General features: G+C 34.0%; 1 protein-coding gene across 1 annotated transcript in view; it reads right to left on the bottom strand.

Annotated features, from left to right (window-relative positions):
- The window catches only part of LOC107563879 (FERM and PDZ domain-containing protein 4-like), a 66,515-nt gene extending 53,051 nt beyond the window's left edge, over positions 1-13,464 (bottom strand). The window contains exon 1 of the mRNA XM_016248847.1: positions 12,883-13,464. Coding sequence (XP_016104333.1) covers positions 12,883-12,923 — 41 coding nt within the window. The 5' untranslated portion in view covers positions 12,924-13,464. The remainder of the gene's footprint in view (positions 1-12,882) is intronic.
- Positions 13,465-19,759: the final 6,295 nt, after the last annotated feature.

The raw sequence follows: 19,759 nt of genomic DNA, 5'->3' as shown, positions 1-19,759 counted from the left end.
CACACACACACACTCACACTCACACACACACACACTCACTCTCACTCTCTCTCACACGCACACACTCACACGCACACTCACTCACTCACTCACTCACTCACACACACACACTAACACTAACACACACTAACACACTCACTCACACACTCAAACACACTCTCTCTCTCACACACACACACACACACTCTCACTCACACACACACACACACACACTCACTCTCACACACTCTCACTCACACACCTCCTCCTATTAAACTAGGATATGTGTGTAAGTTGTGTAAAGCACTTTCCTTTTCATTCTAATATAATTAGCACAGAGTGAACGGACCCACACTATAAAGAAAAAAAATAGGGCACAATATACTGTATAAATTGAAGGATTTTTTCCGTATTTATTTTTTTACAGGTGTTTTACCAGTATTTAGAATTTCACACTTCATTGCATTTTGTTTTAGAGTTAACAGAAATATCTGTAAAATTAATGGTTGTGTGCAATGAGCTGCCAGTACTTTTTCTGTTATTTTACGGATTTATTTTTTACAGTGCAGAAAATGCAGGCAGAATCACGGAACCCAGTCGCAAAAATGGAATTTACTGAGAAATGTCACAGAATTCTGCAAAATTTGGGTGAATAAATTAAAATTAGGGCTATCAGATTGTGTGTTAGTGAATATTAAACTGCAAAAGACTGCTATTGAAATATGAAGTCTGAACACATGAACTTCATCTCCAGAGCTGCTCTCAGAGTCAGCCCACTAGATTATTATATTATTATTTTTTTTAAACTATCATAAAATACACACATATGATCTTTACTACACCCTGCCAAAATAAAAGTCTGGGTTTACTTGAAGAAATTATGACAAATGTATTACTATTGTACAGTAGAATGTACTTCTCAAAGTAATAATATTACAATATTAAAGATTTATTTAAAGAATGACCATTTTTTCTCCATGTTTTAATTTTAACAGTAAACCTCTGTCATGCAGCAAAACATAAAAAACTGTTACATTTTCATTTTATTTTATTTTAAAAGATTAATTAATTTGTTAATGGTTAATATGACGATAATACATTTGCATTAAATCAAATCTAGAAAAATTAAAACAGACAACAGTTTTTTTTAAATAATAAAAATATGTTTAGGAGCTTATTATATAAACTATAAGCTTATTATATAGATTATAACTTTTAAATTTTATGAATTGATTAATCATGCTTCTATAATTAAACCATTGAATGTTTAATTACAAAAATGAAAACTGAAAATACATAATTTGGGGAAAATAAACCTTCTCAAGGCCCTAAAATATTAGACAAAGAGAAGAATTTAAAAAAAAAGAGGAAAAATTAAAGAGACAACACACAATTGCTAAATATATATACATATATATATATATATATTTTTTTTTTTTTTTATAGAGCTGTATTATTATTACTTTTAATAAATTGTTAACATTTCATGAATTAAATTGATGAGACATGCTTAAAATGGAAAACATGGAATTTGAGGAAAAAATAAAATGATCTAATGGTAGAAAGCATCGTCAGCCGGTGGATAACATGTCCTACAGTGGATTACAGCACATTTTTAAAATGAGACAAGAATAAAACTATAGTCTTCTCAAAAAACAGCCTCCCAAACTGGCACTTACAGTACAGACAGATTTGTTCAATATAATGACAGCGATTTAGCTGTCGCGTCGCTCGAGACCTGATATCAGCAAAACCAGCACTAGCTTAGTAACTCATTTAGCAAAGCAATGCAAAGCAGAGGCAGATTATAAAGCAGCATGCAGGTGAGATGATGTAACTGACAGACAGATGGAAAAAAATCACAGCTCCATCTCAGACAGAGACGGTCAGGATCCATGAGAGCGGATGATCGGCTGGGGAAATGACTCAGTCCTGCTACTGCAAATGGGTTGTTGTCAGGTAACATGCAGCTCCGCTTCAAGAACACTTCACAGTCGCGTCTGGAGACTAGTGTACTTCACTTAAGTGCTAATGATACCCAACCATCAGGGACGACCACATCACTGAAACACGGATGAAAATAGCTTCAACTTAAAAATAAATGATAAGAAAAATTCATGCATACAATCAAAATATACTGTAAACAATAACACCATAAACACACACAGTCCTGCACTGCTGAATACAGTTTTAAAGGTATATGATGCTATTTTAAAGATCATTATTTTGTGTATTTGGTGTAACAGAATATGTTGACATGCTTTAATGTTAAAAAAACACATTATTTTTCAAATACTGTACATTATTGTAGGTCCTCTATGCCCCGCCTCTCTCAAACACTTCGTTTTCTACAAAGCGCAGTCTGCTCTGATTGGCCATCTACCCAGAGCATTGTGATTGGCCGAACACCACAAGCACGCGTCGGAAATGTAACGCCCCTTACCATAATCCCGAGCTACAGTTAATAATGTCGTTAGTTTCACCATCAGTTCAAGCCTGAAAGGGCGACAGAGTCGCGTGACAGACACAGTGATAATGCAGTACACAAGCCGCGGTTAAGACGGCTGACGTGTTATGATTTCTGACAGACAGTTCACTCTCCTGTGATGTGACCCTGTTCCCCCTCACACACACACACACACACGACACGTTACTCTGCATTGCGCAGAACTCCGCATTTGAACAGTCAATCGCAACAAACATTTAATGGTAGAAAATTAATAGTTCTTGGCTTATAATTATTTATAATCCATGCAAAACTTTCCATTTTGCATGGAAAGATTGAAATAGCTCCTATATATTGGTTCTGGTCCAAATCCTATAGGACAGGGGTGGCGAACGTCGGTCCTGGAGAGCCGCAGCCCTGCAGAGTTTTGCTTCAACCCTAATCAAACACACCTGAACAAGCTAATCAAGGTCTGAAGGGTTACTAGAAAGCTACAGTCAGGTGAGTTTTAATTAGGGTTGGAGCTGAACTCTGCACGGCTGCGGCTCTCCAGGCCCGGAGTTCGCCACCCCTGCTATAGAGCAACCTACATAGGCAGCTACCTTCTTAGGAAGCATCTTAATTAAAATACAGCCTCATTTGTGAGTGTTTAGAACACTACATTGGCAGGAATTGAAACACAAAGCACTTTTTCAGACTTGATGACTCAAGTGATTTTAATAGTTTACCATCAATATTTCACTAAAATAATATGATCCTCCAGTCAAATGCATGTTTCTAAAATGCACAATCCAGTGCTAAAATTAAATTTACTGTGTAACGTGGAATGTCATGAAATCTAAAAAAAAATAAAATAATAATAATAATAATAATTAGAGCTTATCAACTTACAATATATACTAGTCTGTGAATATTAAAGGGTGAAAAGACTGCCATTTAAATCTGAAGAATATTTGCACTTTTTATATCAATTTCTTTAATGATACGATTATGTTTCTACTCCAGTTTGTTGTTGTAAATATAAACATTTAAATGGTAACTGTAATAAAATCTTGTTTTCATGACAGATGTTTTTTTTTAAATAATATTCAATATATTATATATGTCTCTTTTGTGTCTGTTTGAATGAATGTTCATTTAATTAACCACTGGTTTTAATAATACATTTGTATTAAATAAAACACTGAATGCAGAAAAATGACAACAGAATTCCTGAAAAAATTTATAAGTGTGTCAAAGGTGCAATTTTTGTATAGATATTAATAAATTTACACTTAATTATTTGATTATCAATCCTTTTTATTATTAAAATTAAATGAATCCATTAAAACAAAATACAGAAAAATTACAACAGAACTTTTTTCTGGTTGGGGGGTGGCATTTCATCGGGCACTATTTTTGTATACATTTTAAATTGTTAACATTTTTTATGAATTTAAGACATCCTTTTTGAATACTAAAATTTAATAAAACCATTAAAACGGTATCCAGAAAAATAAAAATGAGGGGGTGGAAATTTTATTTTTTATAGGACACTACATGAACATAAAGTAATATTTTCTATTTTTATTCCTTCCATAAACAATTTTGATCCATATTTTTAATATAAAATGAATTTGATATATAAATCAACATTTTTGATCCATCCATCAGCTTTTGTATTTCCCTGTGCTTGTCACAATGCATTCTGGGACTGTCTTTTCCATAAAGCACATGTGTAACGCTGCCTTTTTTTTTGGCTAAAATGAGGTATAATTATGCTGCCTACTATTTGGAACAGACTTCATGTCTGGAACAAGTCCATGATGCCTTAAAATGCTGCCTATGTAGGCAGCACACTACGTTTGGAACAGTGCAACTAACACTTTCTAAAGTGATCAATTTAAGACTTTAAATAAAGCCTCGTGTTACATAATATCTGCATTTCAATCTTCAACAACAATGTTGAAAGGCATCTTGGAAGCACTGCAGATAGCGGCGCGGCAGAAGCGACTGTGCTACTGATTACAGCGCAGTGATATTTTGAATTTTTTATTTTTTTTTGGTTCATACAATGACAGTCAGTGGGGCTCAATGTTGTTTGGACTCCTAATGTTTTGTACCGAAACTGAAAATAAACAGAAACAGTTTTTTTATAACAATCAATTATTTACTCAAATTTATTTAATGATCAACACTGAGTTGTATATAAACATTTGAAGGCAGTTTTTACATCAACTTTTTAATGATACAATTATGTTTCTACTCCAATTTGTTCTTGAAAATATAAACATTTAAACAGTGACTATAATAAAAACATGTTGTCATGACAGATTTATTCAAACATACATTAAATAATGAACAAAAAAATGTACTAGCAATTTCGGAGTAAAAATTGTGCATCAAATTAAGTGTAAAAATATGATATTGTTTAAAATATCTATACTAAAAAAAACAGCTCTCAATTGAGCGCATGCGGTACATATTTTAATGTGCATTTTGCAAAGATTTTATGCGTATCTTGACATTTCCAACCAGCATTTTTGATGCAATAACCCAAAATTCACAAAATTATGTGGACGGAAACATAGCTATTGCTGTTTTCTGAAATATGTCAAAAAAGCAAATTATAGCGCAACACAACCTGCGATGCTTTCGCTAATCATTTGCATCTGTTTTTGTGCACTTGCACCGTTTCTGGCCTTACTGCTTTGTCCTGAAGTCATTGTGATATGAAATATTTCAAATCTGACCACTTACAGCAAAACTTATTGTCTGCTTGAGTTCATAAATATTCTGCACATGCATCACTCTCAGCCTGGCACATCCTGTTCCTTCTGGTGTGAGCAATGAACGTGAAGAAACCTTCAGAACAGCTCACATGGAAAAAACAACAGGCAGCAGCAAACCATGCATCTCATCATAACTTAACGCCAGACAAGAGTGCATTAAAATCACAGCCAAACTGACCAAAACCTGCACACTGGTTAAGACTTTAACACGTTTCTTACATTTCAGCAGATGTTGCACAGCATTTCTGTGGGAGAAACCCACCAAGAACGTGTTTAGGTCACATTTAACATTGAAATCAAAGGAAAAAGTTGCATAGTTTTAAGTTGCGTGATGAAAATAAAGCCTATTTTAAGACCATTAAGATTTTTTTGCACTACTTAAGCACATTTTCTTCAAATTTTGTAATTCTCATTCTAGGTGTTGATTCTCTTTCCAAAAAATCTGGTCCTAAAATTTAGCTTCTTACTTTTTTTTCCTCCTTTTCATTTTATTTTAATATGTGACGTGGGACAGCGCTGTTCTGTTACAGCAGTTAATGCACAAATACAAAAGAAAGGTGATGCAACTGGTAATTTTCATTTGCACAAATCTCAGAGGGGGAACAAAGCTTTTGCACTGATAAATGTGATTATAATTGTAGTCATAATGGTAATTGTTAAAGGCCAGAGGAAAATAAAGCAGTTTGGATCCCATCTGCTGTGAGTTTGGAGATCATCTCAGCAGCAGCACTTCCTACAGCTCTCCAAATAACAAGAGCTTCACGTCCGTTTTACACACAAGACTGTCACTAACAGGCCGTTTCTATGGTTAAACAATAGTTCACCCAAAAACCAAAATACTCATCATTACCAAAAAACTACGCTGAATCAGTTGGTGACTTTTTTCTAAGATTAAAACAAGATGATACGACCAACATGCAATATCTTTGAAAAAAAGATGAGACAAAAATGCTGTTTAAAACTCTAATTTATTTTCTCTAGCTATATTTTAAGCAAAACAAAAAAAAACCTCCACAAGTTTTCATGCTTGGGTTGCCAGATGTCAAGAGTTTAAATGCTCTTATCAGAGCTTTTTTCTTAAAAGGACACATTTATGCCCAGTGTTTCACTTTATCTCCTGAAGTGTTGGAATTGATTTTAGGAATTTCACTGTTTTAGATTTCGAAAGAAGCTTTTGAGTTTTATCAGTCAGGATTATTATAGTCAACTAAAACGGAACATACATTAAATAATGAACAAAAAAATGTACTAGCAATTTCGGAGTAAAAATTGTGCATCAAATTAAGTGTAAAAATATGATATTGTTTAAAATATCTATACTAAAAAAAACAGCTCTCAATTGAGCGCATGCGGTACATATTTTAATGTGCATTTTGCAAAGATTTTATGCGTATCTTGACATTTCCAACCAGCATTTTTGATGCAATAACCCAAAATTCACAAAATTATGTGGACGGAAACATAGCTATTGCTGTTTTCTGAAATATGTCAAAAAAGCAAATTATAGCGCAACACAACCTGCGATGCTTTCGCTAATCATTTGCATCTGTTTTTGTGCACTTGCACCGTTTCTGGCCTTACTGCTTTGTCCTGAAGTCATTGTGATATGAAATATTTCAAATCTGACCACTTACAGCAAAACTTATTGTCTGCTTGAGTTCATAAATATTCTGCACATGCATCACTCTCAGCCTGGCACATCCTGTTCCTTCTGGTGTGAGCAATGAACGTGAAGAAACCTTCAGAACAGCTCACATGGAAAAAACAACAGGCAGCAGCAAACCATGCATCTCATCATAACTTAACGCCAGACAAGAGTGCATTAAAATCACAGCCAAACTGACCAAAACCTGCACACTGGTTAAGACTTTAACACGTTTCTTACATTTCAGCAGATGTTGCACAGCATTTCTGTGGGAGAAACCCACCAAGAACGTGTTTAGGTCACATTTAACATTGAAATCAAAGGAAAAAGTTGCATAGTTTTAAGTTGCGTGATGAAAATAAAGCCTATTTTAAGACCATTAAGATTTTTTTGCACTACTTAAGCACATTTTCTTCAAATTTTGTAATTCTCATTCTAGGTGTTGATTCTCTTTCCAAAAAATCTGGTCCTAAAATTTAGCTTCTTACTTTTTTTTCCTCCTTTTCATTTTATTGTAATATGTGACGTGGGACAGCGCTGTTCTGTTACAGCAGTTAATGCACAAATACAAAAGAAAGGTGATGCAACTGGTAATTTTCATTTGCACAAATCTCAGAGGGGGAACAAAGCTTTTGCACTGATAAATGTGATTATAATTGTAGTCATAATGGTAATTGTTAAAGGCCAGAGGAAAATAAAGCAGTTTGGATCCCATCTGCTGTGAGTTTGGAGATCATCTCAGCAGCAGCACTTCCTACAGCTCTCCAAATAACAAGAGCTTCACGTCCGTTTTACACACAAGACTGTCACTAACAGGCCGTTTCTATGGTTAAACAATAGTTCACCCAAAAACCAAAATACTCATCATTACCAAAAAACTACGCTGAATCAGTTGGTGACTTTTTTCTAAGATTAAAACAAGATGATACGACCAACATGCAATATCTTTGAAAAAAAGATGAGACAAAAATGCTGTTTAAAACTCTAATTTATTTTCTCTAGCTATATTTTAAGCAAAACAAAAAAAAACCTCCACAAGTTTTCATGCTTGGGTTGCCAGATGTCAAGAGTTTAAATGCTCTTATCAGAGCTTTTTTCTTAAAAGGACACATTTATGCCCAGTGTTTCACTTTATCTCCTGAAGTGTTGGAATTGATTTTAGGAATTTCACTGTTTTAGATTTCGAAAGAAGCTTTTGAGTTTTATCAGTCAGGATTATTATAGTCAACTAAAATGGAAACTAAAATTTAAACCATAAAAGAAACCAAAACATTTGATTGAAACAAAAATAAAAAAAGTATTAATGTTAACTAAAAAAAAATAATAATTATATATATATATATATATAAATTACAATTATATAAAAAAAATACTATTACTAATTACTAAATTAAAATGAAAATGGAAAATATAAAAATTAGATTCAAAATAGTAATTAAAATTATAATAATATCTCAATGGTATTAAAATAACACTCTTAAGAGTTTGCATGATTTAGAGACTGTGTTCATTTATATGATCATTTAATAAAACAGGAAACTCTATGAGGTAAAGTAAACAATGTGCATGAGGTTATAGTCACAATATTAGTGCTTAAAGTGCAATAATCCTGATGTAACATCTCAAATGACAACACTCACGATCAGTACTTTTCAGCAAAATAGTTGTGATTATCAGTTTAACAATCATGCAGCATTGTGCATCTAAAATATTACATTTTTATTTACTAAAATTAGATTAAAATTCCTAGACTTCTAGTCAACTAAGACTTGACTTAAAATAACAGGATTTACTGACTAAATATGATAAAGACCAAAAAGGGCATTTGACACAGGACTAAGACTATAATTAAAAAAAGGCGACAATTTACACGAGTCTACATATTTCTGTCATTCTTCTGTAGAAAACAGAAAATCTGTCAAGAGTCAGTCCATTGCTTGTTTACTATATTTCACTAAAACTAAAACCATTTCATTAAAACTTGTTTTACTTGAAATACGCATTAGCTATAATAAAAAATACTAATATTTAAAATAAAATAACTACATTTTAAATTAAAATTAATTAAAACTATATAATTAAAAAACCAAGTAGCTAACTAATACAAATGAAAAACAACACAATTACTAAAACTTTATGGAAAGTAAAAACAACACAAGTCCATTTGACATGTGCACTACATCTTCTGAAGTCAATCAAATATCTTTGGCAAGATTATCAGTGAATAATGACTAAAATATCAGCATATGGGTTTGGAACAACATGACGATGACGATTTTCAGTTTTGGATACAACTTTCCTTTTAACAGCATGCATGCATTCCATTTTTATTTTATTTTTTTAATCTTTTAGTCTCAATAATCAGGTGAGCAACAGTGTTACCCAAATGACTTCCCTTTTAAAGATGTTAAAGAGGTCATATGATGCGATTTCAAGTTTTTCTTTCTCTACCTACAATAATGTACAGTATTTTAAAAAATAATGTGTTTTTTGAACATTAAAGCATGTCAACATATTCTGTTACACCAAATACACAAAATAATGATCTTTAAAAAACATCATATGACCCCTTTAAGATGAAAACATGCAGCACAAGATCCAGCAGCGACTGCTTCAATGTGAAAGTGCAGATGTGAGCAGAAGCAGCCAGACATCAGTCTTGTTGTTGTTGGTCAGGGCTGTTTCTAATCTAGACTCTATTCTTTCTCAGCACCGCTGCACTTCAGCAGAGATGCATGAATTAAAGATGATGCTTTCATAACTCTCCAAAGTGCTGCTTTTCATGCACCGTCTCAGAAATAAGATGAAGCGCTCTTTAACCTTCAGCCCATCTAGCCAAAGTCCAAACACAGCCAGATCTGCGGCTGGAAGCTTTTACACTGGAAATACAATCAAGCGTTTGCCCTTTGGTGATATGGTCAATTTAATGAATTGAGTTGATTATGTTAATTTAGTCCCCAGAGTCTGCTTTTTTTCTTTTGTTTGCAGGAGATTAGGAATGCAGCAGATTACAGTTCATAAGAACACAAGAACAGCAGGATGGCTTCAGAAAGATCACATGACAATCAACGGGACGATTAACGGGAACCAGAAAGTTCTGTGGTTATTTATTCATCCTCATACTGATGCAGACTTTCATGTTCTTATTTGATCAGATTCAGAACACATACAATAGTTTACATTGACCACAAATGTCAAGCTGAATAAAAAAAAAACATAAAAATATAATATAAATACAGTAGCTCTATGTCAGAACTTTTTATTGTAATATATTATATATCATTATATATACTACTATTACAGTTTTTATTCATATTTTGAATTCATTTTTCTTTTAATATTTTTGTTTTCATTTGAATTTTTAGTAATTTGGTTGTGTTTGTCATTTTATTAGTTTATTATGTCTATATATATTTTGTCATATTTTTATTTTAGCTTTAGTTTGAGCTATTTTAGTATATCAAGAACGTGATTGAGTTCGAACCCGCCTTTTGCCAAACGTTTTTCTCCCTTTACAAATCTCATCAAAACGGAAAGGCATTTATTATTAAAATAAGAAATATTGCAATAGTAATATTTCTTATTTTAGTTTTATTCGTTTTTTTTTTTTTCAATTTTATTTATTATAGCAATATAATCATCCTTTGTTTACTTTATTGATACGGTCACAAAATTTTGGCCAAATTGTGCAGCCCTACACACAAGTACAGCAAACCAGGATTTAAAAAATAAAATAAAACTTTTTTAAATAACACTAACAATAATTATAATGAAAGAAAAAAATTCCTACTTTTTTTCCCTCAAATTGTGCAGCTCTAATAGAAAATCATATTCGAAAAAACCCACAAAATGTCCATGTTTTCCATATATGTACACAGAGTGTATATTCCTCAAAATTACCCATTTTTTGTTCCAAGGGGAAAAAAACATGGAAATGACTTGGTTTGGAATGACTGGAAAGTAAATGGAGAGTAAATAATGATAGAATTTCAATTTTTGCAGACTCTGCTTATTAAAACATTAAACCACAAAAGGGTTCTCTGCAGAATTTGAACATTTTGCAAAACATTTTTGAACAGAAAATATTTCCCATGCATCACAAACCATCAGCCGTTCCATTTAAACGTCCACCACAGACACATCTTGGCTAAATATCCTCACAAACTCACATCAGTCCACAACAAGCAGTCCAAGCAGGCCCTTCACACAAACACACAATCGCTCTTTCACACACAAAGCGAACGCAAAGCTGCTGCATGAAATAAAGAGCTCTTCTATACATTTATAATCGGTTTTAATACTGCGTGATTATTTTGGAGAATAAATTATGAGCACTGGACGGTGGCGACGATGCCAGCGAGATCCAGGGGCCAATCCTTTAGGAGGATTAGCTGGGATAAAATCAAGAAAAATCAAACAAGCCAACCAGGTTATGGAGTTTAGACAGTCACAGGATGAAATGAGCTTAACCGGACAGCACTGCGCATGCACACGGCTTATATGTTACGCCACTGTATGCATGGAGGCTAATTAAATCACAAAACACCATTCTCATCATCAACCTGGGCATGGGCTTTATAATGGCCCATAGCAATACATACAGAGTAGAGTGGCTTATGAGTTCATATATAATACAATGACAGACAGAAAGCTACACAAAAATGATTGAAATGAAGTGAGTTCATATACTATAGCAATACAGCACTATATGCTGTTTGTGATATATTTTGTTGTATAAATGAGTAATAAATTGATAATACTTACTTGCGTTTCATCAATATAGTTTGTCTACTGTTGCCACGGTAACCTCTAAATCTACAAATCTGCTTAGTCAATGGATAATGCATGCATTTCTGTTCTTTTAAAAATACTGAATTTAGATAAATACTACGTGAAAAAAATAGTAGCAAACTATAAATATTTATTTCTAAATAAAAATGTGCACATTATATTAAACCTTTCATATATATATATATAATTATTTTTAATTAATAAATAAATTATATTAAAAAATGATATAAATATACTGAATGTTTATATTTTTATAATATAGTTTGTCCATTTTATGTAAATTATATGGGAATAGCTTAAACAATAAATAGCTTAAAGTAAAAAATATATACATTTAGGTACATAAATATAAATATTTTTGAAATTATATATATATATATATATATATATATTAGATAAATAAAAATGAATAAATTAATAGATTAATAAATTACATATAAATAACTACTGAATGTTTATATTTATATAATATAGTTTGTTGCTACAGTAATTTCCAAATCTACAAATGTGCTTAGTCGATGGATAAAGCAAATTTCTATTAATTTAAAATACTGAATTTAGATGAAATACTATGTAAAGAAAAACTGTTTACAAATAAAATATGTATATTAAATGTACATAAAAATAAACATAGTATATAAAAAAACTACTACTTTTTAAAATATTTTATATATGTCTACTGTTACTACAGTAGCCTCCGAATCTACTGCTTTGTCAATAATGATAATGCACAGATTTATATTAGAATAAATATTATGCATATTAAAAAAGCAACACATAAATATTTATCATTTTAAAAAATATGTATAAATAGAATACATTATAAATAAATAATATTTTTTATAAATATTTCAGAGAATATAGTTTGTTGCTAAATGCAGTAACCTCCAAATCTACTGCTTAGTCAAAGGAAAACGCGCAGATTTCGCGCACTGTGAAGTGATTTGACTGTTTTCTGGAGCTTCCAGATTCATTTTCACCATCGCATTGAGCTGCAGCTGCAACATTCAGCATTAGCCCTCAGTAAAAACGCGTTTGAAGGAAGAAGCATATAAGGAGCCTTTCCAGATGCACTCCGCTCTGAATGAATGAAGGAGGAGAGGAGAGGAGAGGAGAGGAGAGGAGTTATCCATCAATTCCCCTGACATCACTCCTGCATGTTTCCCATAGCGCTGACAATCACTCAGTGCGTTATAAACACGTGAAGAAAGTGCATTGGTGTAAATGACTGCGCTGCGTCTCAGACTCACCCTGCTAGTTTGGGCATCCTGACGAAGCTGAACACATCCATGATTCGGATCGCCTCCGAACTCACTTCGATTCCATTCCGCAAACGTCTCGGCCTGAATCGTTTACTAAATGAACGCGTCGGAGGTTTCCTCAAGTCAGCGCAAGGGTCTCCTGCATGGCTGCGCGTTTCCCTCAGGTTTACATCCTTCGCGGCTCCAGATGCCCTCGGCCAACTTTATTCAATTCCCCATCGCGGTGGAAACCGATGGAGGAGAGCGAGATGAAGCGAGAGACTGAGCGGAGGAGGAGAATCTCAGCCGATAGATGCTCCATCAGATCTCAGATGTCCATTTATGATGAATAATCTCGCGACGCGTGCAAAGGTCAGCGTCATCGCGCGACGCGAGACTGGAGGGGAATGGAGAAGCGCGTGGGTGTTCCGTGGAGGAGGATGAGGAGGAGGAAGATATCGAGATGAGGAGTGGGAGGAGTAAAGCGAGGAGAGAGGAGAAAGTTGTTAGATGAGCAAAGAGAGCATAAACACCTGTGCGCGCACGTCCTAATCTCCAAATGCGTCAAGGTGAGACAAAAAAAAATCGGTTTAACCAATGGCGTGAGTTTGGTGCTGGGCTATTTGTTAGCGTGACCAATGGCAAGCGGATTGTTTCAGAAAGCTTTTGGAAACCTGGGGCAAGTTCAAGCTCAAACCGGTGCGCAACGTTTTGCTACGGTTTCCGGTTTGCAAACGGGGTTTGAGATACCTTTTCTCTTGTTTGGTGGGTGTGTCAACAATGTCAGCCCAATCAGCAGCACCATGTAGGCTATATAAACCACGCGGTATTACAGAGACAGCTTGCACAATGTAATTAGCATATAAATAATAAATTCACAAGAGCAAGTATATTGTTTGCACATGTTTATTTACATTAAATGCAAAATAACTGAAATAATAAGAGCACAAGTATAGATCTGGAACTTCTTTAAAGGCACAATATGTAAGTTTCGCGCTGGAGGGCACGTATTCAAAATAAACAAAGAGACAAAGACATAGTTTGATGACGCCGTGACTGAGTGTGGAATCATGGGAGTTTTCATCCCCACAGCCAATGCCGATTGGGATGTTCTCTTTTATTCTGGAGGGCAAGGGCAGTGACTTCAGAGTGTTCAATGCACCACCGTTTCTGTTTAAAAAACGTTTTGCACCGTTTTGTCGGGGCTGAACGCAGCACTGGCATAAGTTTAGCAAATTTCGTTTGGTGACCAGTGGTGCAGCGAGTAAACAATAGCGCACAACTCAATGAAAAGGATATTTTGTTTTTGTTTTTATGAGTATACTGTTGATTTAAAAATTTGGTATATTGTGAATGTACTCATTATATATGGAAAATTCTTTATCCACAAATGTAAATGGGCAGTTTTTAAAAAATAAATCATTTTAAAAACTGGTCACTACCTGTATATGTTAAATTAAACAAGAAATAACAAAGCGGAAAAAAAAGTAAATTATTTTAAAGCCTATTGTTTGAATAATGTGTAACTATTTGTACTTGTTTATGGACATATGATTTCCTTATTGCTTTTCCTATTTGATTATTTTTATTGTCTTTGTTTATTATTATATTTGTTTTGATGTAATTTATATGTTATTGCCCTTGTATGTTCGTTGTTCTAAAAATTGCAATTAAAAAAAATTTAAAAATTAAACAATAGCGCTCAACAGTCTGTTCCGGAAGTAAAAACGCCATTCATTTTCTCCATTATATGACTTATATGACGTATTTCCTGTATTTGGCCCAAGTGTTCAAGTGAGGATGAAGACCACAAGTGTGTGTCAAACATTTAATTACCTGATGGGATACACTTATAGTGTCGTAAAAATGCAAGTGTTTACATAGCTTTATTTTTATTTTAAAGGGGTCATATGATGCGATTTCAAGTTGTCCTTTCTCTTTGGAGTGTTACAAGCTGATTGTGCATAGATAAGATCCCTGAAGCTGCAAAGACTAAAGTCTCAAAACCAAAGAGATATTCTTTATCAAAGTTAAGACTCTGCCACGCCCCCCTAAAACGGCTCATTCTAACACACCCCCACATATCTACCTCACTATGTGGGAATATTTGCATAATGCGCCCAAATGTGTACGCAAAGAAAGAAGACGTGGTTTCAGTAACCGCAGTTAGTGTTGAAGCAGCATGTCAGGGAGACGCTGTGTGTTTCTAGACGAAAGCAAAAGCACTTTATTTGGCCTTCCGGAAGTAGATGCATTTAGGAATCTTTAAGATTACTTACAACAGAACAGCAATGCATTTTATGGACGACCGTTTCGTGAGCCTAGGAGAGGAGGTCATTCTGACTTTGCTATGACAATCTGGCGCTTCTGAATCAGCTACTGTTTTGTTATTAGTTTAAGTATTTTGCTATTGACTGTTCAAATGTTCTCTCTGTCACACACAACGGCGTGCACGCGTGTGTGTGACAGAGAGTGAGAGAGAGAATCACAATGCACTGGGTCAGCTGGCCAATCAGAGCAGACTGCGCTTGTCGGAAGGATGGACTTTGTAGAAAACGAAGCGTTTGAGAGAGGCGGGGCATAGAGGACCTACAATAATGTACAGTATTTGAAAAATAATGTGTTTTTTTAACATTAAAGCATGTCAAAAAAGCATCATATGACCCCTTTAAATCTATTGCATTTTAAAATCAGCTGTTCAGTAGTCCCTATAACATGACACAATTTAATTTGTGGTGCTTCTAATTAAGTGATGAAAAGCAGTTGCAAATGTACAAAATAAATATCACCACAATCCTTGCACCGATAAAACAACACTGTGTTTTTCTACCAAATTGTACTAATAACTTACATTGGAAAGTTTTCCGTGACCTCTCGCGAGATCTCAGCAAAAATCTCACGATTTATTTAAAAGCATGATGCATGATGGGATACACTAAGCCTTGAATAGGTGCAACAAAAAAAACTGCGACAAAAATCGGTTTAACCAATGGCGTGAGTTTGGGGGAGGGCTATCTGTTAGCGTGACCAATGGTAGGTGAACCTTACAAAAGTGCATAACAGTTGGTTCCAGAAGTAAAAATGCCATTCATTTTCTCCATTGAGAAATAGATTTTTAACGATAAATATCGCAGAGAGCAAATCGTGCCAAACGAGTGCTAAGCTCCGCCCAATCCCATAAAGCACTGCAAATAACCTAAGTGGGTCTCCCAACGCTCTCAAAACAAATAAATATTTGTTTTATATTTGTTAAATATTTAGATCATATATAAATAACTGTTGTGTGTGTGTGTGTTTTTTTGTTTTTTTGTTGTTTGTTTGATTTTTGCTTCAAACTAAAGTTTTTAATGCTGCGATTCTCCTTGTAGCTGATTGGTTTGGTTCATGAGGAAAGAAAACTTTTTAAAAATCCCTATGGGAAAAATGAATGGAACCAGCATCGCTGAAAAAGTGGGTGGGCATTAAAGCACTCTATTCATATAACAATGTTAATTCTTATTTCCTTTTTTTTCCATTTCTGTCACCTGATGGAGTTTAGGTTCCTTGCCACTGTCACATTTGACTTGCTTAGTTAGGGTTTAAAAAATACTTAATATTCAGTAATATTATCGATTTGATGGTACTGACAATATCAGATGAGAATAAATGTTAAATGAACTGAGCTGAATAATTAAACTATTGTCTTCTGTAGAACTACTTTTTTAACTGAATCAAATTCCTTTCATAATTGAAAAATTCTGAAACATCACTATTTGACTGAATTGAATCAACATTCAGCTGAATTAAGATACCATTGTCTTCAGAGATGTTTGTAGCTGAACTGAATTTATTTAATAACTGATGAACTTCACATTTTTGAACCAAACGGAATCAACACTAAACTGAAGTGAGCTAACACTATTGTTACAAAAAAAGTCAGCTTCTTCTACTTCAACTTTACTTCTACAAAATGATGAATAAAAAATGCACATGAGGTGTGTTTTTGCTTTATATTTGTATTCCAATTTATGAAGGTGCTGTAAATGTAATCATTATTCTTGCGGAATTTTATAATACGGTCATATTTTGTACATATACAAGCTACTTTTAATGTAAATGGAAAAAATAGTCCTAACCCTAACCAAAAGGAGTTTTAGCACTGAAAATGTGTGCTTTATTAGATAGATCACAGAGATTGTAGAAGAAATATATATAAGAATATTCCTTTTCTTCCTGTAGAAATGCACGTCACATGTGTTTGCCTGGCGGAATATCAAACATATTCATTAACATTAATCTAAATCTGAATCAGAGTATTAAATGGAATCAGAAAGTGGGACGAAAGTCATTGAGGAAACATTATATAATGTGTGATAAAGCAACAAATTCCAGTGTGGGGAAATTATTATTTTTAAGCGACGAAGTATGCCATGATGGAAACCTTCATTTCCTCTTGTGGAAGTGATGAAAAATGACCTTGCAGGTAGAAATGACCGTGCATTGGCCTTCAGCTCAAATCATTACTACATGTGCACACAAATACACACATGCAAACAAAGGCTGCTTAGAAGTCAGTGTGATGGTTGCCTCTTTGTGGTATGTTAACAATATAATTTCTCATAAATTAAAATATTTAATTTCCCGACTAGATACATTCATTTATAATGTACCTAGTTCAGTTATGAACTGAAAAATGTAGGTCTTTGAAGTTAATATAAGAATAAATGAGTTACGAAATTGACATTAGTCATGTGTCACTCCAGTCAGGATAGTGCAAAAATCTGCTATTTCAGTTTTAGCAACATAAGATATATTCAAGCTCTACCTCCAGCTCAAATTTCTCTGACAGCAATAAGAAAAACACTCATACAGTTCATATCCTGGTTATATAAAGTTGCAGAACATGCATTTGTGTGTATTACTGTGAATTGTGTATTTGTTTTATTTTTTGTTTGTCTTTATTGTAATGCATGCGCCACACTGTTCTGATTATGTTTGGCTGCTAATACATCACAGACGTCCCACATGAGATTACTAAAACATCTGTCTGTCTGCCTTTGCTGTGAACTTCAGCACAAATATTACACTCTGAACTGCTGTTCAAATGGAGCATGTTGTTGTTTAAGGCAAAACACCCCATGTAAAAGGGGTTAAACATTTAATTAATAGATATCACCATTTCTCAGTCGATTAAATACATTAAGAAATGTAAAAATTTTTGTATTACAAGTTTTCTGAAATGTTATGTTTAAATATGCAAATAAGGCATTATCTAATGAAATACATTTCCAGCAGATTTTCAGGTTTCAGGTTCAGAATTGTTAAAACCCCTCTATAAAAACCTTCAGCCTGTAGTTATGGTTGATTGCTCTTCGGCTGGATATCAACACACCCATTAACGTACACTACGCCAGAGCTACACACAAACTACACACACCTCACGCACCGGATGCCGTGCGCGCGCCCAAAGACAGCTGGACATAGTGGTGTATTAGAGGTAAAAAATGATATAAATACTGTTCGGTTTCTGGCACAAACCGATCGTTTCGTGTCTTAGGACATCAATGTGTCGTCACGAGCTGCAGGGTTTAATTTGGATTTGTCTGTGCATGTTTTTTTTACTCTCATAGATTTTGTTACCATTGCCATGCATTATACGACTGACAGACTGCAACGGTTAAAGTTAAAAATCATCATTTGTGTTCTACTGAAGAAACAAAGTCACCTACATCTTGGATGCCCTGGGGGTAAGCAGATAAACATCACATTTTCATTTTTGGGTGAACTATCCCTTTAATTCAGCAAGCACTTGATGGAATTTGTTTGATGTACTGAAGAAACGTTCAAGTAAGCTAGAAGACGTGGAAGGGAAAATCTCTCCAGGGATTCAGGTTAGTGTTTAAATTGACAGGCGACTCAGTATTTTACAGCTCAAAATCATAAGAAACAAGCATACCTGCACTGTATCATCTGTTTAATTGTTGCTTGTATTTGTACTAGAAGTCAAATGTTTGGACATATCTAACTATCCACATTTCTATTTCTATCTATCATTTCCACATTTTATAATAATAATAAAGCGATGTCTGGTAATTATGTAATGAGCAAAACAACTGACACAAATGAAAACGTTCATATTTGATGAACAAAACATGTATTTGAGCTTAAAAAGTCTTGCTGAATTGGAGAAAAAACTCATTTTGAAAAAACGTCATATTTTAACCAACCTGTTGTAATTGAAATCTACAGATGAATCTACAGTTTATCTACAGTGCAATAATAAATCAGCAAATGATATATGAACAAACCCCTCTGTAAAAACCTTCAGAATATAGCGAGGAATAAAACTGTAAATGTTGGTGTTTGTAAGTGCTGCTGAAGTAGAGAAACACTTTCAAATCTACAGATGCAAATAGACAAAGTGCAAGAAAATAAACACTTGGTGTATTTTGTGTGTTTCCACTTTCCACTATAATCTGAAAGAAAATATGTTATGGAAGCAAAATAACCCAAAATGTCAAAATTGACCAGTGCATAAAAATCTGTGTAAAAATATCTGTAGTGCCTTGTCTTAATGCTGAAATGAATCATGCTTCAACAAGTCATATTTATTAGTACCTAACCAAACACTGTATCATTGCAGTAGTGGAAAGCTAAGAAAATGTGTCACAATATGTAGGTCACCATAAGCCAAAGCTTTTCAGATATCCGTCACAACACACAGTCACACAGAGCTCAGGATATACTATAAATGAGCGTCGGTCAGACGTCAAATAAGAACGTTTGGGAATATTAAGGTCACGTGCTCTGGTCTCTCCCCTAAAGCCAAAAGCTGCTGATTTCATTCATTTACCAACTCAGACTCTTTAAATCCGTCCCAGCTTAAAGGGATAGTTCACCCAAAAAT

Source organism: Sinocyclocheilus grahami, unplaced genomic scaffold (genome assembly GCF_001515645.1).
Source record: "Sinocyclocheilus grahami isolate Dianchi unplaced genomic scaffold, SAMN03320097.WGS_v1.1 scaffold894.1, whole genome shotgun sequence".
NCBI classification, from domain to species: Eukaryota; Metazoa; Chordata; class Actinopteri; order Cypriniformes; family Cyprinidae; genus Sinocyclocheilus; species Sinocyclocheilus grahami.
Note: the sequence above shows the minus strand (reverse complement) of the source record. Positions and strands in the feature narration are given on the sequence as shown.